This window comes from Sebastes umbrosus, chromosome 12 (genome assembly GCF_015220745.1).
Source record: "Sebastes umbrosus isolate fSebUmb1 chromosome 12, fSebUmb1.pri, whole genome shotgun sequence".
Taxonomy (NCBI): domain Eukaryota; kingdom Metazoa; phylum Chordata; class Actinopteri; order Perciformes; family Sebastidae; genus Sebastes; species Sebastes umbrosus.
In genome coordinates this window covers 30,672,547-30,694,112 of record NC_051280.1, presented here as the reverse complement: position 1 = coordinate 30,694,112, position 21,566 = coordinate 30,672,547, and the positions used below count along the sequence as shown (strand labels likewise).

At 39.7% G+C, this 21,566-nt stretch overlaps 1 protein-coding gene across 1 annotated transcript; it reads left to right on the top strand.

The window, feature by feature from the left end:
* Window positions 1-17,080, top strand: LOC119499442 (polypyrimidine tract-binding protein 2-like). The gene is made up of 17 exons (XM_037788762.1): window positions 1-196; window positions 1,824-1,845; window positions 1,971-2,022; window positions 3,359-3,522; window positions 3,704-3,775; window positions 3,873-3,944; window positions 4,030-4,188; window positions 5,481-5,591; window positions 6,055-6,223; window positions 6,334-6,411; window positions 6,622-6,734; window positions 11,105-11,138; window positions 12,791-12,883; window positions 14,058-14,174; window positions 14,417-14,516; window positions 14,659-14,736; window positions 14,926-17,080. Exons 1-17 carry the CDS (start codon window positions 189-191, stop codon window positions 15,053-15,055), a joined length of 1,572 nt encoding a protein of 523 aa, XP_037644690.1. The 5' UTR covers window positions 1-188; the 3' UTR covers window positions 15,056-17,080.
* Window positions 17,081-21,566: the final 4,486 nt, after the last annotated feature.

Here is a 21,566-nt window from a genome sequence, read left to right as displayed (position 1 = left end):
GTCACAGCTTCCCGCCTAAACACAAGATGGCGGTGACGCACCGACCGTTACCGTTGACTGTTGGTTTCTGACTGCCAGCTCCACTAGAGGACCAGAGAGGAAGACCAGAGGAAGACCATCTTACTCACACTGTCAGGGCATCGATTAGTGCAGAAATATCAACAGACAGAAGAGGACAAAGAGCTGCAATGGACGGGTGAATGTGTTTTTATATTACAGCTAATGTTTGTGGTTAAACTTACCCAGAGCTGTGCGCGCGACACGGACACAACGAACCGTACTTAGCTTCACATATGCTAACTGTTAGCTTCAGCTGCGAACCTTCATACTGTATCCACGGCCTGTAAAAGGAGGATGGGACATGGGTCTGGTTGTAGGGGGGTATAGCGCATGCGCAGTGTGATTGAAGCGGCGGTCGTGCAGACCAGATTTTACTGCGTATGCGTATACCCCCAAAGATATGCCGTTTTGATGACGCGTGACCCAACCTCCCTTATATAGGCCTTGATACTGTATCAATATGAACAACATGACGTCAGCTAGCTAGACAGCAAAACACCAAACCCCCATAGAGAAATGTGGGTGTTTAATGTTGTCTTGCTTGTAGGGAAACGTACATTTAACGTAGAATAGGATTAAAGAGCATGTTTTATGTATCATCTGGGTCTTCCAACTTCGGCGATGTCACAGCTAACTTTAGATTAATGTAGCTCACGGTAGAAGAGGTGAAATATGAGCGTTGAATGGTGTTTTGATAAATGGCGACAGTTATCGCACCTGTCACTTGGGTCCTTTGTCTCGAGCTAATGTATGCTGCACGCGACTTCCGTTAGCTATTGCAATAATTAGAGAAGGTGACGTAAACATATAACTACTACTAATAATATGTAATACTATATATATAATATATAATAATAATAATAATATATAGTAAATAATATAATATATATAATATAATATATATAACAATAATAATATATATAATAATTAATAATATATAATACTAAATATAATATACAATTATAATAATAATAAAATATAATAAATTATATAATATATAATAATAAATAATATATAAGACTATATATATTATATATATATATATATATAATAATAATATATAATAAATAATATATAAAATAATATATAATACTAAGTAATAAAAACGCCTAAAGGCATTTATTTGTCAGGTAAATTGAAAAGCAACTGAATAGCTTCAACTATCTAAGATGAAATTGTGATGTTATTTAGATAGATAGCTAGTTATAGATAATAATTATTGTGTTACAGCAGCAGGTTATCCAAGCAATGCACTAGCACATTAGCAAGTGTGCAATAACATACTATGTACATTAGTAAAGTGTGCAAGATACTATATACATTAGAAAAGAGTGTTTTGTTCTTTAATAAAAAATAATTGAAGTAGTAAATGTGCAAATGTAGATGTGCAAAATTCAACATGTGCAAGATTATTACAGAACTAAAGCACAATGGAGTACTTCAGACAAATAATTGTTGAATTATTGAAACTGTTAAATGGCTGTATGCTCTTGCCATGAGGAGGTGCAGAAGTCTAGTTCTCTCTCAGAACACCTGAATTACAATATGCTGAAAGGTTATTATGGAATTTTTGCCCAATGATGCCAAAAACTTTCTACTACTGCAGGTTTAAAGCGATATGCATGCCACATTTTCATCCAGTATAACAGCACCGGTCTCCTTTTTCCTTTTGAATTGAAAGGTTGCTTTTCCTTGAGAATATGAAGTAACATTATTTGCTTTTCTTCTTTTTTTTCATCTCCCTGCATTCCCTCCATTGACAGTGATGTTGCGGTTGGTGTGAAGGCAAGCAGACTTCATTTTTACAATCTTTACCTAAACACACTTGCATTTAATAGTAATATTTTTGGAATTTGTCAGAAGTTAGGATGTAAATGAAAGTTTAATTTCTTTTTTTTCTTGTCTTCCAGAGAGGCTCAGATGAGCTCAACATGTACAGTAGCAGCCCCAACTCCATGACAGGTAAATTAAACATAACCCACCATCACTTAAAGCTGGGATCCGAAGCTGGGAAAGTGTTTGATGGGTGATATCTGAACCTCAGTGGGTCCAGAACAGACAGAGTCTGTCTGGGATTTGGATGAGTGAATGACACAGATGATCAGGAAGCTGGAAAATATTAGACTCATTTGGCCATGAAAAAACTAAAGCCCATCAGGGATGCCAGAAATGGACTGGCATGGACAGCAGAAACCCCAAAATATATTGTTTGACCATTTTGCACATTTAGTGCTGAGGAAAGACATTTTAAAGGGGAATCTTCTTTTAAAATATAATATGTATAATATGAAGTTGTGTAAGTCATTAAACTGTGTTTTCATGTTCTTTAAGACTTTTGAGTAGATGAATCAGTGAATTAATTTTGCTTTCTGTATCTGTAAGGTGACAAATTAGTTGTTATTTTCTGTATTAACCCATTCGTGCCCAAAGATCATTTTTAGTAGGATGAGGATAAATCACCCCAACATTTGTTCTGATTGGTCTTGAAACGTGGTACAGACATACTTTGGGAAAGTATCCAATAATTCAACTTTAAAATGTTTAGATCACATGAAAAATAACACTAGTATAAATAGTCAAAAGTCAGGATTCTTTTAAAAATTAGGAAAAATGCTAACATTATGTTTATTAAACAGCCTTGATTGTCTTTTAGTTTCTGTGATACAGCCACACCTACTGTTTTTTTTTCCAAAAACAGTATTTCCATGTGCCCAAAGACTACATGTATGATATTAAAAACTCACTTTTCAGTTGCAGTTTCTTCAGATTTGTGTTTAGGCAAGAGAACATTATCACCAAAATTTCAGTTGCGGGCACATTTGATCAATCATTTGTGCTACAAAATGTCATAATTTCCTGAAGCCCAAAGTGATATCATCAAATTTCTTGTTTTGTCTGACTCGCAAAATACCCAGACAAAGACAAAAAAAAAATACAACCAGACAATTGAGAAGCTGGAACTTGGGAATATTTGACGTTTTTGCTTGAAATATAACAATAATTTGAGTATTAAAATAGCTGCAGATTGTTTTTATGTTGATCGAGTAATAGAATTATACATTAAAAGGCCATTTTCACAGCAGATATTTGGACTGATCATAGTAGGAAAAACACAGTTGTTAATAATAACATGTAATGACAGTGACAGTGAGCCAGCATGCACCAGAACCCTGCAACTGAAGCGGCTAAATGGAGCTTAGTCATTGTTGATTTTAGTATTTACACTTGTGCTTTACTCTGACTTCATCTATAGTCTAGAGTTGTGGTGTCATGTGATCATTTTTGTGTTCATGTTCAGCGAACGGCAGTGACAGTAAGAAACAGCGTCTGGATGAATCCCCTCCCTCCAGAGTTCTCCACATCAGGAAGCTTCCCAATGAAGTGTCGGAGACTGAAGTCATCGCCCTGGGGCTGCCCTTTGGAAAGGTCACCAATATACTGATGCTGAAGGGGAAGAACCAGGTAAAACTCCACACCATACATCAGCCGATACTTTGAGGTGAAGATGAAACAGTCTTGTGATGACATTTTAAGTTTGACTGAATAATATCCTCCTTTTCTAAACAGGAAAAGGACAGTGACACATTGTCCTGGATGTGATTGTTATTCTGCTAAAGCTCAGTATTGCTGTGTTTTTTTTCAGGCGTTTCTGGAGTTGGGTACAGAAGAAGCAGCCATTACGATGGTGAACTACTACACAGCTGTCACGCCACAGGTCAGTGTCCATTGCCGTTACACATTGTTAATAATTTCTGTTCTTGTTCTAAGCGCTACTAACTGAATTGTGTATTATACGGATCTTATTCTGTTAGGTCAGAAACACTCCTGTCTTCATCCAGTACTCCAACCATAAGGAACTGAAAACAGACTCGGCTCTGAACCAGGTATACACAAAGATATACACCAAACACTATCCTTCAACCAAACCAGGGTTAGGCTGATTTTATATGTCTGTTTCTTTCCACGCAGAGGGCCCAGGCAGTGTTGCAGGCAGTGTCAGCAGTTCAGGATGGAAGCTCTCCATCCTCTGACCCCGGGGTTTTGGACCTCACTCCTCCCCCCAGCCCTGTCCTGCGAATTATCATCGACAACATGTTTTATCCCGTGACACTGGACGTTCTACAACAGGTAAAACCTGAACCTCAACCTTTCCCTAATGTTTGGACCTTCTTGGTATTTAAAACATCATCTGTAAAGCAAAAACAAATAGAGCCTCTCTAGAGTAGAAAAGAGAGATGAAATCTAATTTTGCTGGAGGCCTTTCCAAAGCAGATACTGGTTGACCTCTAATTGTGATAATGATTGTCTGTCTGCATAGCTTTAGGGTGCTTTCACATCAGGGACCCGGGCCCGGATCCGAGTACCCTTGTCCCCAAAGTCCAGTTTGTTCGATTAGTGTGAACGCTCCGTATCGTACTCGGGCACGATTCGTCATAACATGATCATGTTCGTATCAGTTGTGAAAGCCAACTGTACCAAAACACAGAAGTGGACGGCTATTAGGGCTCCACGATTATGGGCAAAATTATAGTCACGATTATTTTGATCAATATTGAGATCACGATTATTTATCACGATTAGTCATTGATTTTAGCGACATCATATTTTTATTACTGCACTTTCACATTAAAATAAACAGAGCACTGCTTTCACTTCCATGCTGGACCGAGTTTTCTATGAGCACAACGCGCATTTTAAACGTCAGTATCTCAGGCGATCATGTTCATTTAATTGTGGGAAGCCAAAATTGTGATCGTGATTAATATTCGATTAAAACATATAAAACCGTTTCATATCTATGTCTGTATGTGCACGCATCATGCGCCGATCTCATCCTCTGAACTGCATGGCCGTGGATGATAAAACAGGAAGGCAGGCGAGAGGTTCCTGAAAATATGAACAATAGTAGGTATTGGGGTCGGGCGATGTTTGTTATTTTATTTAGCTAGTTTAATGGTCTGTCTCCGAAGAACGAGAGCCACTCAGCTGCTCAGCGGGCAGAGAGAGAGAGAGACAGCAGGGGGGAAACAACATGTAGAGCCGGCATATTTTCACATCAAACTCAATGAAATAAGAGTTTATTTTGACCAAACCTGAGTTGGTGATTTTTGGTGAGTTTTATTTTGTTTCTGTCCGGTTTGAATGAAGTGTTTTACGATGCTCCGCCACTAGAACAGCTGATCTCAACATAAACAAATACACGTGGATGATGACGCAAGTGTACTCGAGTACGGAACAACTTTACTAATGTGAAAGCTGAGCGGCGTGGGACTGGGGAGGAAGGGGCAATCGTACTGGGCACGGTACGAATCAATCGTACCTAATGTGAAAACACCCTTAAACTAGAATGTTGAACTGTCATTTAAATCAAGCTTGGTCATGTTTCCGTGTTGTTCTCATGAATTTGTTGATTCTTCCAGATCTTCAGTAAGTTCGGGACCGTAATGAAGATCATAACCTTCACCAAGAACAACCAGTTTCAGGCTCTCCTGCAGTTCAGCGACCCCGTCAACGCACAGCAAGCTAAACTGGTAGGATGACACACATGCGAAAGTAGATGCAATAACAGGTTTTGATGGACTCAAGTCCACTCTAAGTTCATGTCCAGTATTGGCAGTAAAATAACCTGCTGTCTGCTTTAAGAGAAGTGATTTGCATTTCAGATTCAATCTCAGTGAATTAATAGAGGGCTTCATTCTGCCTGTTCGTGCCCAACATTCAAATTAGGCAGTTGACATCTTACCTTTCAGCCCTTTTAACATTGTTGGCATTGGAGCTAGACCGATTTATCAGCTGATTCATAACTGTAAAATGTCCCGCTTAGTATCTATCTTAGTCACAATTCTTAAAAATAAAGGCTCCGTATCAAGATTGTTTATGTAAAAAGAAAGAAAACAGAAAAGATTAAGACGATACTACCAGCTGATATATTGTTATCAGATTATTTAAACACTATTGTGATTCCTTGTCCCTCTTTCACTACTTCTACTCCAGTCTTTGGATGGACAGAACATCTATAATTCATGCTGTACTCTGCGGATAGACTTCAGTAAACTGGTCAACCTCAACGTCAAATACAACAACGATAAGAGTCGAGATTACACCAGACCTGACCTTCCTACTGGAGACGGAGAGTCGGCCAACAAGGATCATTCTTTATTGGGTAAATAATACACCACTGTAACTACATCACATCCATTCATAGCTCCCTCCATGGTATCCATAGTACAGTATTTGTTTTCTGGTATAAATCTAGTTGTCATTGTCTTGTAGGTACCCCATCTGGAGCGCTAGCTTCCTACTCCAGTGGAGGAGGTTACTCATCTTCTCTCTCCCTCTCGCAGGGTGGAGGTACCTATCTTTAATTTTATTCTTAATTCAGTTTTTCCATCACTCGTTGCATTGCATTTCTATTGACTATATTTCTGTCATTTAGAATCTATTAAATCTAATGAAGAAGCGAGTCTTTTTCCTCATCTTTTTATTGTTACGGTTTGAATCTACTTCTCTGCTGCTGTATTACACGTTTGACCTGTTTATTGTCCTGTGCTTTCCTAACAGGAGCCATCAGTCCTCTGAGTGCCGCAGCAGCAGCGGCAGCAGCTGCCGGTCGTGTCGCTCTGTCTGGGTCTGGAGTGTCTGGAGTCCTGTTGGCATCCAACCTAAATGAAGAGGTACACTAGCCATATGCATAACTGTGAATGAGCATTTGCAATTTCTGCGTTAAGTCACTCATTTCAGCTATTTAACAGACACCACTGGATGATCTTCTGGAGTTGATAGTAGTGTGAATTCCTGTGTGGTTGTATGTGTGCTTAGATCTAGTCCCTGTAGTATAATTAGGATAGATTTAAGTCACAGGATGAGTGTGGGCCATAAAGTGTAATACATCATCTTAAACCATTAGGTGTCTAAACTTTTAAAAGCATTAAAATATCTTTAATAGTAGAGATGTGCCAATTCCAATATTCTTGTTTTTTTAAAAGACCGACCTCCCAAATCAAATTTTTGCCTATTCTTTCTTTCTAAGAACTATAATTGACAGCATTTGCAACTTTTTTATAACTTTTCTCAGAAGAAATATCTCGGCTATATAACAACACGCCAAATGTCATTTACATCAAAACTTCCACCCTGATTGATTCGTGGGTCAGGGTTTTATAATATCCACCGACCTGTTATGAGAGCAAATCCGCACTGCACAACCCACAAAAATATGCGTTAATCAGTCACCCGAACCCGACACGACCCACAAACATTGGCGAGTGTCCGAAAGACCTTGTGTGTGTGTGTGTGTGTGTTGGCAGTGAGTGTGGGGTTGTCTGTGGCGTTACAGCTGTGAACGTAGCTGTAGTAGTGTGTGAACAGCTATTTGTCGGTAAATAAATGCTACAACTCCTCAAGACCCGAGCCAACTTCCTGAATCTGCAACGCTGGCTCAGACTCTCTTAAGGTGGGCTGTTAAGGTGGACCAGCTTTTCTCCTTTAAGTGACAAACTGCTTCTCTGAGTTTTGCGCAGCTTTTTTAATTATTTTTTAATATTTATTTTAACTGTTTAACCGATAGCGTTAATCGGTTAAAATTCTTAATGTCGGTTAACGGTTAAAAGGTTAATTATAGACATCCCTAGTTCTGGTTTGTGTGTGTGTGTGTGTGGATTCTCCAGATTGATTTTTGTTCTCCCTGGACTGTCACAGGTCCTAAACTTTAACGTCTTCAAATATTTTCACCTACGTTAAGTTGTCACACATTATATCTGTATGTCAGATCTGTTGTGTTTTTGAAGCTGCGTGGTTTTCTCTAAACTGACCTACCTACTTGAATACTTTTTTCTTAGGTTTCTGTTTCTTCTGTCAATTTTCAGTTTATTCTCTAATTCTAAATGTGCATCTACTCTCTCATGTGTAACTCTCTATATATATACTACCTCCAGTATCTGTTTCTGTGTGTTCCATCTCTCTGTCAGTCTCTTTCTCTCTCTGTCGCTCTCTGTCCCTCTCCCTCGTCGAGAGGGACTCCATAGTGGAGTGATGGGTTTTCACACTTCTGCCCCCTCTCTGGTAAAGTCCTGGTGCAACAGCTGTGTGCCGGCTGTTTGGTCGCAGCATGCTGTTCTCTCCGGTGAGAGCAGCACCAGCTCCTGCGTGCACTCGGCAGTGTGCTCAATACAATCCAGTGATCTTAGGTAGTGGTTGAGTGTGGTGTGGTCGTTCTTCATGTTGTGAGTGTTGAATCCAGGAGATAGATAGTGTCTCAGTCACTTGTTCATCATTTCTCAACTGTGTCATCCAATGGACAGACTAACATCTACGGTCAGATATTAGTCCATTCTCATGCAGTACACTTACCCTGTTTCCAGGTAGCATAGACATAGGAACACCAAACGGACAAACATTTCAGTAACACTTCATTTTACGGGCCCCAAATTACCCAAATATTTACCTCAAAATCTATCAAAAATTACTTTATTATAAACATTGTTTAATAATTATATTCTGCTATTTCCCCAATAGCTGGTCATTTATTTAATACATTTCCAGGAAAAGAATACAAAGTTAATTGATATCCTTTATTTCCATGTCTGCTGATAAATGGATAATAATTAGCAAATAACTTATTTTAAATTTCTTATAAAACTCCCTGAATCATGACATCAGGGTTACATTTGTGTAGACAATAAGTCACATAAATGGTGAGATTTGTGTCTGATCAGAAGTGTCTTCTATTAGTTTTACACCAATTTCAAATAGGTTACTTGCTAATTATCACCTAATTACCATGAAATTTGCAGACCTGTAAAATGAAGTATTACCATCATTTCTTACTGTCCAGTTTGCTTCAGTAGTAGATTAAGTGCCAGACACAACGGAAACATTTTAAAATAAAATAATCTATCAGTGATGAAGGATTATGTGATATCATGTCCTTTTATTTCCAGCACAGCTGCAACTGAACTGGGCAAAGAGAAAATTGTTTGGTTGATTTAGTAAATATGTTTAGTGGCAATGATCATAGACATGCTCCAAACTTCAACTTGATTGAATACCTGCCTGTGTGTTGCAGACCCTCTTTGAGTGGAAATGAACACATTTTCTTGTTTGCATGGTGAATCACTGACTTTTTTACAAAACAACTTTTTTGCCCTTATTGAGAAAAGGACAATATTCCTACTGAGCTGTTTACATGGCTAAGAGAAAATAAATATTCCACTAATATTCCCGTTAACATGCAGCCAGTTTACTCCGATTAACGTAACCAGTGTTGGACTTGTTGGACCGTGCGAACACAGCCTCCCTCTTTCATTCCTTCAACCACCTTCCTGAAAAGGTTGGCGTTGTGATATTTGTGCATATCCAGAAACCTGTTGATATCCAAGTCTTTCATAATGTTTAAAGGAGGCGTGTTTCTCCTCCTTTCTTAAACAAACCATCCGTCAACAAGGAAAGAAAAGCCCCTCGTCTACGAGACCAGTCTCTCTAGAGAGCTCCAGCCAGCTCACAGCGGTCTGTTAGTGATGAAATAGCTACGAAAAATGTAAAAAAAAAACAAGCCGTTTTTGGCTGCTGATGTTGTTGTAACCGTAGCCTGTAGCGGCCCACCGCTTTGTATTTTGGGATACAGTAGGCATGGTAGACTGGTCCGATGCATACTGGAGTATTTTTTCCGAATTAGTACGACATCCAGGTACTTTTGGCATACTGGAGATTTAGCTTTTGTTCACATACTACATACTACATTTTAGCCAAATCAGTACGTACTACAAGTATAGTATGAGGTGGTACTACTAGTATAGTATGAGGTGGTACTACTAGTATAGTATGAGGTGGTACTACTAGTATAGTATGAGGTTGTACTACTAGTATAGTATGAGGTGGTACTACTAGTATAGTATGAGGTGGTACTACTAGTATAGTATGAGGTGGTACTACTAGTATAGTATGAGGTGGTACTACTAGTATAGTATGAGGTGGTACTACTAGTATAGTATGAGGTGGTACTACTAGTATAGTATGAGGTGGTACTACTAGTATAGTATGAGGTGGTACTACTAGTATAGTATGAGGTTGTACTACTAGTATAGTATGAGGTGGTACTACTAGTATAGTATGAGGTGGTACTATTAGTATAGTATGTGGTTGTACTACTAGTATAGTATGAGGTTGTACTACTAGTATAGTATGAGGTTATACTTCTAGTATAGTATGTGGTTGTACTACTAGTATAGTATGTGGTTTGGGATACAGCCAGTGTCTCTGTCAGTCTAATCTACCAGTCATAGAGAGTAGCACCTGTTACCTCCATGTGATCCGGTTGTGCCATCTGCTTCATGGTACCGCCCCCTTTGGTTTGATAAATCTCCTGCCACTCACTCTTTCATTCACTTATTTATTTCATGCTTTGTTCATTTCTCCATCCTTAGATTTATTATTTTCTACCTTCCTCCCATCCGTTCTTTTTCCTCACTGATAAATGCATCCAGCAGGGACTGTGTGTGCGTGCGAGATAACCGAACTGGAAGAAGTGTGTGTGTGTGTGTGTGTGTGTGTGCGTGTGTGTGTGTTTGGAATCGAACCAGCAATCATTCAGACTCCGTTGATGTTCCACTGATGCTCTGTTTACTGACCTCTGCTTTGGTTTTTGTCCTCCTCTCCTCCTTTCTCCCTTCCCCGCCTCCTTTCCTCCCTCCTCTGCTCCTCCCCTCACACATTTATTTTCTCTCCATTTGGCCACACACGCCTTTAATGATGTTCCCTTAAACCCCTCCCCCCCTCTCATGTACGTTTACCTGAATTTTGTTTCCTTTTCTCCACTGTTCTTAATCCGGTCTAACCCGACTTTGGGTTTGCCGTTTTGACCCCCTCCCCAAACCTTCCCCCCCTCCCAATGCCCTCCATCTTTGCTCCACCCCTCATCATCATGGAAACCACCACCTCCCCCCCTCGTCCAACGCTGGGCGGTCTGATCTCTACCTTCGTCTCTCCTCTTCCTCCTCCTCTGCTCCTCCTCTTCCTGTCCTCTGCTCTGCGGTCTCTCTCTCTAAAGATGGTCACGCCTCAAAGTCTCTTTACCCTCTTCGGTATGTTCAACCTCTACTATTCTATCTGTATATCTCTCTCTGTTAATCCAATTTTTGTTCACTTTCTTCAGTGATGTCGTGGACAAGCTATTCCTCTGTGTCTTTCTGTATCTCCCAGCCTCCCTCTCATCATATTGTACGCTACTGAGTTTAAAGTCTTCTTCTGTCTCTACGTTGAAAGAAAAAGTGATTCTGATTCAGATTGTCTTGTTTGGTCATCTTGTCTCTTAAATGATGGGAACAAAGACGCCAAACTCATTCATGTGTTGTTGAAAATGTGGTGTGAAAAGCTCCAAATCTACATGTAGACACTGAGGTTAGTGACTGCCAAGCCAGCACCTCCTGCAGCTGCTTCACAATAAAAGCTGCAAATATATTAAGGATGAAAACATTTTTATGTGAAACAGATGCTGCCGATTGCAGTAACAATAATTAGCACAGCAAAAGACACGGTAACCATTTATAATACGCATCATCTATAAAGGGTAAACTGATAGTTAATTAAACTTAACTGATAGTTATTTTAATGTTAACAAACCATGAACTGATAATTAATTAAGTTTAAATAACTTTCAATTTATCATTTATAAATTATGTTTATTATAAAGACTTTATTAGAGCTGCGGTAGAACAACAACAGAACCGATCCAGGCTGTTAGATGAAGTGTTGTGTTCCATTATTGATCCAGTGCTCGGATGGCAAAGTACCCGATTGGCTAAGCTCTGATGCTAAAAAAACAAAAAGCTTTTATCGAACCTTTTATTTCTCACTGTGCTCATATTTTGTATTTGCAAAGAGCAAGGTAGAAAAGATTTAATTCTAGCATTTAATTCCATACGTAACGTGATAAACTCAGTAAGACTCCCTCTAGCTCTTTAAAACCTGTTCCTGTCTTTTTGCCATTTTCTCCAGATTTGGTTTTAATCGAGTGCAGTCAAAGTTCACCTTTTCGCCTTATTCTACAACTCAGCAACAGGGATTACTAGTCGCCTAAACTAGGCACATCATAGTGGTCACATTAGACCAGCCCTGCTATCCTTACTCTTTATTCCACACATCTTTCAAAATGATCTGCATAAAAGGCCTAAAACATAACTCACATTTTTTTTAGGTCTTCTTTCTGTACACGTTTCTCTATACAACATATTCTGTTTTAGGTTACTACGTGTCTTTTTAAAAGGTTTTGTAAAAGGTATGTCTTTCTTTCCTACACTGTCCATTTATGGTTTTACATGTTTAATCTTCAAGCTGGATTCTGAATCAGCCTGAAGCCAAACAGTCTCAGGTGTATGTGGACGGTAAAGCTCAGCTGAGGTGTGTCGCTGGCTGACAGTCGTAACGTTAAACCACTCGGTTACACAGAAGGGTTTGATTGAGTTTCTAGTGGAAGTCAAATGGGAAGATTCCATCTTTTCTTTTCATTTGTCTTTCTAGCACTAACTTTATTCCTTCCATCCTTCACACCTCTTCCTTTTTTTTTATCTTCGTCGGCTCCATCTCTCCTGCTCTGTCTGTTCTGTCCTCCTCCTCCTCCTCCTCATCTTCTACTCCACCTTGCGCTCTCTCTCTCTCTCTCTCTCTCTCTCTCTCTCTCTCTCTCTCTCTCTCTCCCTCTCTTGGTCTGCCTCTCTCGCTCTCTCCCTACCTACAGGAGTCTACGGTGATGTCCAGAGGGTGAAGATCCTCTACAACAAAAAGGACTCTGCTCTGATACAGTTGTCCGATGGCAACCAGGCTCAGCTGGGTGAGTTTATATAGCTGCTATATCAGCCACCAGAATCAGGGGTGGGGGAAAAAAATCAATTCACCTATGTATTGCGATTTTTTTTTTTTTTTACGATTTTGAAATTAATTTTTTTAATGCCAGAATCGATATATTTGATTCATTTGAGTCTATGAGGAGGTAGAAGGAAGTTACCGCTTTTATTGTAGTAGTCTGAGTAACGTGACGTCATATCCGTTCCGTATCCGTCAAAAACCAAAACAAACCGCAGTGAGCCGAAATGAAAAAGCAGGAAACGGCGGAGGGTCTGCGTGGATCTGACCTGCACCCTCACATGTTAAATCCAGCGTGGTAAACACTACACATCCAGTAAAGTATGGAAACACTTTGGGTTTCACACATTGACAGGAAAAGCAGAGCTAGACATCACGGCTAAATCTGCATGCTGACTCTGTCGTGGACAGGAAACGTTATCGTATCGCGGTAACGTGGCGGTCGAGCCGGCCGTCACTCTCATCTCCGTGGTCAAATGGGCCGATGCTACGACTGTAGATCACCCATATACTGACATTTATGTTAAATGCATTCAAACGGCCCCGATGGAGCTGACCATGGATGTTTTAAGAGCTCAGATTTAGCGATGAAGTTAGAGGAAGTAGACACGTGTGGCTGCGTCCAGTTTTCAAAATAAGGGGTTAACAAAGGGAACTGTATATAGAAAATACATATATGGAAATCAGATTGATTGGATTATATTCACCAGAAGTATAAAACATTACATGTCCCTTATAAATTAAAAAATAAATACCACTTATTTGTGAGGGAAATGTCTTTATTCTTTGATTTATTGGTTTTCTGGGGAAAAAATAAATTAATAATGCCTGACAATGACTGATTTATTTGACTTCAGGACATCTCTGACTACATTCATGCTGGAAATCAAACATTTTTACTGTATTAATTTAGCTATTTCCCAAAGTAAGAGTCCCTAGAAGTGACTAGTACTGACTATGGAGAAGTACCTCATACAACCCCACTTCAGAAAATCCAAACTAGCCCTTTAAGGTTCACCTGTTGAAAACCACTGTAGCATCAGTCACTTCCTCAATACATTTTAAACCACAGAACAATTTCCTGGATGTGATACGATTGGTGCATCAACCTGATCTACTCTTTTTTTTTTCCTCACCTGTAGCTATGAGCCACTTGAATGGTCAAAAGGTGTTTGGTAAAGTGATGAGAGTGACGCTGTCTAAGCATCAAACGGTGGCTTTGCCCAGAGAAGGACTGGATGACCAACTACTCACTAAAGGTAAGAGGTTCAGGATATTCAAACAGTAGAAGCTTTGGATGCAGGCTGGATGATTTATCAATCCATGTATATATTACAATATAATATTGAGCTTTATAGGGAAGACTCTTCTGTGAAACTATGGTTCAACTCTGCTCTGCTAACGTGCTAACAGACACACTGATATTGCTACAGCTGCTCTGCTAACGTGCTAACAGACACACTGTTGTTCATCGTGTCAATATTTCGTTTTTGTTGGACAGATTTTTCTGGCTCGCCACTCCATCGCTTTAAGAAGCCAGGATCCAAAAACTTCCAGAACATCTTTCCTCCTTCTGCAACGCTTCACCTCTCCAACGTCCGGTAGTACAACCACTGCAACATATTAGTCAATCAAAAGTTAATGTTTGTGTTCGTCAGGCCAACAGTTGAATCAGTGTAGCGATCACTTTGGCTTCATGCTACTCTGCTTCAGGACGATACTAGTTTGTCTTTGCATGTCCAGGGATGGAGTCGGAGAGGATGATCTACGCCTGCTGTTCTCTAACAGCGGAGGAACCGTCAAGGCCTTCAAGTTCTTCCAGTAAGAAGCACTTTAACATGAAGCTCTTTATGACGCTACTAATGTCTAGCTGCATTTTATTTGAACATTTCTCTGATCATCTTGCAAGGCACCAAAATAGAGAGCCTAATACAGTGCCATGCAGACAGAAAAGATGTATGAACCTTTTCCATAACATTGAACTGTTTGTCTCCGCTCTTTCCTCATCAGGGACCGTAAGATGGCCTTGATCCAGATGACGTCAGTAGAGGAAGCGATCCAGACTCTGATGGAGCTTCACAACTACGACATGGGAGGGAATCACCATCTGAAAGTTTCCTTTTCAAAGTCCACCATCTAACCCTCACGCCTCCCGACTCCCAAACCTTAAGATCTATGACGAGCGAGGAAAGTCACCACCATTTGTCTTCTTTTCAACGTTTTCTGTTAACTCTGTTCTCCTGCGCTATCCCCTTAACCTTTGATTAAGTAGTACAATATCTTATCACGGAAATGTGCTTCTTCAATGTCCAAAGCTTCAAACTCAAAGTAGAACGTTTTCAGTGAAAATATAAAAATGTTCTTGAGCAGTAGAAGCAGTACCTACATCATATGACATCATATGACATCTTAAAGAGCAACTAAACACCAGCTGGAAATCATGTTTTTCGGTTTTACCTTCTCAACGTCCTGCAGTGAGCGAGTACGCCGTGACTTCACTGTTGGGTGTGGCTACAGGTGCATACTTCTGACACACAGCCTGCTGTTGAGAGTTTTTAATTTATCTTTATCCTCGCTAAGTGCAAATAGATATTTTTTTTGTATTGCCCGACCCAGCAATCACCTGCCAATGTGGTAGTTTTTTCTTGGATTTTCTGTTGAGGTTTGGGATTGTGTAATTAGTGTTTCTGTCCCTACTTGAACCATCTCCCTTTTGTGTTCCCAATCAAATCCCAAAACTACCATCCAACGTCCAATACAGACACTCACCATTCTTTGTGGCAGTAACTCCCAAACACAACATGTCATGTCGTGACCGATCCCATCACCTCCACATCGTCGTCGGCCGACTCTTTCCTCGTGTCCTTTCCGTCTTTAAAACCGTGCAGTTGCTGACACACATTCTCAGTGTGCTGGTTCACTCCTCTAAATGTAATCCTGTTCATTTGTGCACTTTGGTGCATTCAAAATAAAAAAAAAATAAAACTTTTTTTTCTCGACGCGATAAGCATCGGAGTGGATCGGGGGTTGTCTTGCTAAAGGTTAAAAGTGTGATTCATGCTCTTTCTCTCCTCTCGTCTGCAATGTAAATATGAACCAGTTTTACATTACCAGCACCCAATTTTATACTTTGTAGGCATGTTGGCAACCTCCACTAAAACAGCTCGCAGCTACACAGAATCACTTAAAATGTAAGTTTAAATACCAGATGTAACTAAACGTTGAGGACTTAAGCACCCAGAAATCCTCAAAGGAAATACAATGAGGGACACTTTTCTTGCTGTTATTCCCGCAGCTGAACAATCAATTTATACATGATTTAAAAGCAGCATCATAGCCCTTCTGTGAGGCATTCTGGGAAGTCAGAATCATCATTTGAGGCTATTGATTGTTGAAGACACATGAACACCCCTGATATTTCCTTAACAATAGTATTGACATGGCTGATGTGTAATGATATTGAAGATCCAAAGCTTTCATTGAAGAATAGAGCCACCTGTAAAGTTACTGTTTAAATCCCATCCCAGTCTTTTCTAGGTGCACATACACACACACACACACATACAGTACACAGGATGCATGCTAATGCTGTTTGTTTGGTCAAGGTTTCAACATGTGATTCTGGTCTTGGTCTCTGATTTCGGGAGGAGGCCTGTTGGGACCAAAGTACATGTGCCTTTCAGTCTGATTTGATCTGTTGTGTCTTTAAAACAGATTCTTTTACTGGTAATGTCTGTTGATCTTGTGTTGTAAACCTGTAGAAACAGATTATTTTGTTAAATCTTTTTAGATAGAAGTGAACCTCGTCTTCCCCCAGTCCTCTGTTTGAGCTAACATGAGAGCTTATTTATAAAACTGGGTCCCTGTTTCAACAGAGGTCTTCTTCAAAGTAGAGTTTTTTTTATTTTTCACTCATCTCTGGTTCTTTACTTTCAGCTGCAACCTTTTTTTCTTTCAGGATATTGTTGTAAATTTTCTGCTTTTAAGTTCATTTTCTTTTGTGGTAATAGTTTCGGATTAGCTCAAATTAAACACGTCTTTTCTACCAACAAGCCCAAATGAAATCGTGTGTGTGTGTGTTTGTGTGTGTTCGGACTACAGTAGGTTCAGGCTTCTGCTCTCATCTGTATCTTACCTGTCAATAAAACTCCTCTCACTCTGTTCAGCTCTGTCTCTCTGCTCTCACTTCTTCCTCTTAACTTTTCCCTCTTTTAGCTCTTCTGTTTCTACATTTCTGCAGAGACATGAAAGCAGACTGCATGTTCACACCACAGGATCACAAACTCATTTCTCAAACATATATTAACTTGAAGTACGACGGAGTATTAGGGCCACATTGAGGGATAAAAAATAAATCTGAGAAAAACTGCATTTATTCCAAAGAAAGAACCACACGGACCTGATGGGGAAACGGCTCTTTTGTTGAGGAGGAGATTACTTTTTTTCTGGTGAAGTTATGACTTTATTCTCATATTACGACTTTTATCGTAAAGATATTACTTTATTTTCGTAATATTACGACTTTTTTTCTCGTAAAGTTATGACTTTATTCTCATATTACAACTTTTTCTCGTAAAGTTATGACTTTATTCTCATAATATTACGACTTATCGTAAAGATTACTTTTTTTGTAATATTACGACTTTTCTCGTAAAGTTATGACTATTCTCGTAATATTGCAATTTTTTTTATCGTTAAGTTATGACTTTATTCTCGTAATATTACGGCTTTTTTTTCGTAAAAATATTACTTAATTTTCGTAATACGACTTTTTCGTCAAGTTATGACTTTATTCTCATAATACGACTTTTTCTCTTAAAGTTATGACTTTATTCTCGTAATATTACGACTTTTTCTTGTAAAGTTATGACTTATGTTATATTACGACTTTTTTATCGTAAAGTTATGACTTATGTAATATTACGACTTTTTTCTCGTATAGTTATGACTTCATTCTCAAAAAATATTTTTCCCCTGATGTCTTTGAGCTGGAGGATGAAGGTGAACTGGCCCTTTAACAGGTGCGCTGCGTCCTCTGCTTGTTGTTTGGGTGTGCGTGAAGAGTGCTGGTGTCAAGATGATGATGTGAGTGGATGAATGATGTTGGTTAAGTTTAAATATCTCTCTTCTCTGTGTGCTCCAGGTAATGTTGCATGCTCTGCAGAATACAAATATGCTGCTGTAATTTATCAACACAATGGTCACATCCTTTTTGTCAAATAATTAGTGAACTGTTCCTCATAACTATTATTATTATTTTTATTTTTTTTAATTTGTGAACAAATATAATTAATGAAACATTATTTAGAATTTTATATAATAATATAATATTATATAATACAATTTTTCTACTATAGTAAATTTTGTCTTTAAGCTTTTTTAGAGTTATCTATAATAATAATAATGATCAAAATGAAATAAAAATGTAAAATTGCATAGTTTTATCATAATTATTATTTATTTTTTTCTAGTTGGGTGTAGTAAGCTAGATAAGTGTGCTTAGCTAGTTAGGTATGACGTATCTCTGAGATAATCCGACAGCCTGCAGGTTTTCACACCAACTGAAGAGTCCAGCCGCTGATGTGGAGGGCAGGAGGTCATCAGTGGAAACACCTGCTGAGCTGATCACATGAAAACCTGCAGACAGCCCAATGAGGTGAGTCAATATCCTCAGCATATAATCCTTCAACTGACCTCAAGACAATTTAAATGTAGAATACGATCAACTTGTTTTCTGCAGACAGACTGATCCCAGAACAGGGAGGAACCTGATATTACTTTGACAACAGAAGTTACTGAAAGGTCAAAATGACGTCCTCAAAATCGTTTGTTGCAGCCTTTAATATGTAAATGTGCCCCGTCGCCTCCAGGCTCCCATTAAAGGAATAGTTCAGGTGTTTTTCTCAGTGTGGTTGTGTCAGCAACTTCTCCATAGTCACTTTACAGTAGATGGAGCAGCAGCAAAACACATTTTAGACCCCTAAAATAATCAATATCAGTTTCAGTTTTTCTCCATTTTTTATTTCTTTTTTTTATTGACAAGATAATAATATACAAAGAACTCAGGTTCTTATAAAAATAAATATAAATCAAATAAATATTTGAATCGATTCACAGCTCTAATTTTTAAACTCTAAACCCATCGCCATGACAACATCATCAGAACAACATAGTCACATGATCCTCAAAGTCTCAGAGAACAAAATTCAGTACGTCTTTAAATTTACATATTGATCATCATCATCCTCATCATCATCTTCATTCATCTTCATCATCATCTTCATCATCATCCTCATTATCATCTTCATTCATCTTCATCATCATCTTTATTCATCATCATTCATCATCATCATCATCATCTTCAATCATCATCATCATCATCATCCTCATCATCATCTTCATTCATTATCATCTTCATCATCATCATCTCCATCGTCATCATCATCATCATTATCATCATCTTCTTCATCATCATCATCATCATCATCATCATCATCAATCATCATCATTCATCATCACCTTCTTTCATCATCATCATCATCATCATCATCTTCATCATTATCATCATCATCATCATCATCATCATATTCATCTTCATCATCATCGATCATCATCATCATCATCATCATCATTCATTCATCATCTTCAGCATCATCATCATCATCATCATCATCATCATCATCATCATCTTCATCATCATCATCTTCATCATCTTGCTGCACAGAGACCCTCACAGGTAAAACCTTCAATGGGAGTTTACCTCGAGTACTGATGAATGGGAACATCCTCCCAGTGAAAGTGTGTGTGAAGGTGTGTATGTGTGTGTCAGTATCAGGATCAGAGAACGACAGTTTTCCTTTGTTCCAGTCCAGATTCACTCTGATCCTCTGGAGCTTCTTCTGCACCGGGAGGACTGTGGGTGGACGTGATGGGGAGAATGCTCTGTATTCACCCGACCAGAACCATATTCTCCATAATCCAGACTTTAGTCCTTTCCTCCGGACAGACTCTAACACACCCAGTGACCAGCCTGTACTGTCTCCAACCTGGACGTCCCAGCTGTGAGTCCCTGACTTAAAGCCCTCAGAGCCCAGGACAGAGCAGTAATCATCAAACCTCTCTGGATTATCAGGAAGCTGCTGTTCCTCTCCAAATCTCACAGTGGTCAGATCTTCAGACAGGATGAGTCTTATACCAGCAGAGTTTGGGTCCAGAATCACTGGAGTGTAGGAGACCATCTTCTTCATCCTGTACCAGATGTTGAAGGGGAGGTTGCCCAGGTGTTCGGCCTGGTCTATCAGAGTTCCTGAGTCCAGCTGTGGATCCCCCAGCAGGGGGCGCTGCTGGACTCTTTCCACTGCAGCCTTGTAGTTGAGCAGGAATGAGACGTCTTCGGCTCTCAGCTCGTCCTCTGTGGCTCTGACTTCGTCTGAAAGAGCTGCTATCTCTCTGCTCACAGCCTCCATCTTCTCCTTCATCATCTGACTCTTCTGCTCCACTTCTTCCCTCAGTGCATTCATGCTGGCCTCCTCTTCCTCTTCCAGAAACTGGTGAAGCTTCTGAAACTGCTCCTTAATCTGCCTCTTTGTGTGTCGGGCCTGGACCTTCAAGTGTTTGGCTGTTTGATCAAACTCCACTATAACTTGTTTAAAAACCTTTAACTTCCTCTTTAAGGGCTCCAGAGTTTCCTGAAGTGCAAACTTGTGTTGTCGTGCAGCTTCATCGATGGGTCTCATTCTGTGGTTGGTGTGTCTTTCTGAATCTCTGCAGACGAGACACACCGGCTGCTGATGGTCCAGACAGAAGAGTTTGAGTTTCTCAGAGTGCAGACTGCAGAGAGTCTCTGAAGATCTCTGATCTCTCTCCTGTAAGAAACTCTCACACAGGTTCCTTAAAACCAAGTTAGTAGGTAGTCTTTCCTTTGAGTGTCTTCTCTTACAAAGTGGACAGTCTTGGACGTGTTTCTTTGTCCACCAGCTCTGCAGACAGACTTTACAGAAGCTGTGGCAACATGACAGCATGACAGGATTTTTAAAGATGTCGCGGCAGACAGGACAGCAGAGATCGTCCTCTAATCTGGACGCCATTTAGTCTCCGAGTGAAGCTGAAAACGTGTCAGGCAGACGGCTCAGCCACTTCCTGTTACCTGAAAGTTACTTTCACTTTGAGTCTTTGTTCTTGTAAAAGTCTCGTTCAGTTTGTGGATTCAGCCGCTGGTTGAAGTGGTGGTATTCCAGTATTCACAGTATTTCCTCCTGTAGATGTCCTCTCTCAGCGGAAGTGGTGGTTTTGGTCTGAAGGTGAATCTTATCGTCCGTCTCTCAGTGTGTGTGTGTGTCGTCTCAGTGAGGCAGAGTAACAACCTGTTTCCTGGTTTGTCTCATGTGAGTCAGTTGAGTGTGTTTGCATGTAGAGGAAAAAGAGGCTGGGTCACGCATCATATCTCCGGGGGTATGACACATGCACAGTAAAATCTCGCCTGCATTCGCCGAAGTTGAGCCAATCGCAACGCACGACTGCAGCTTCAGTTACACTGCGCATGTGTTATACCCCAAGACCCGTGTCCGCCCGTGACCCAGCCTCCTTTCCATAGGCCTTGATGTAGAGGAGGAAGTAGTAGCAAAGGAAAAGAAGAATCATAATTCTGTAAA

Bases quoted from the DNA above. Each gene is read 5' to 3' on its own strand.
- LOC119499442 (XM_037788762.1), top strand. The intron at 3,945-4,029 runs GTATACACAAAG...CTTTCCACGCAG, and splicing joins CAGACTCGGCTCTGAACCAG to AGGGCCCAGGCAGTGTTGCA. The intron at 12,884-14,057 runs GTGAGTTTATAT...CCTCACCTGTAG, and splicing joins TGGCAACCAGGCTCAGCTGG to CTATGAGCCACTTGAATGGT.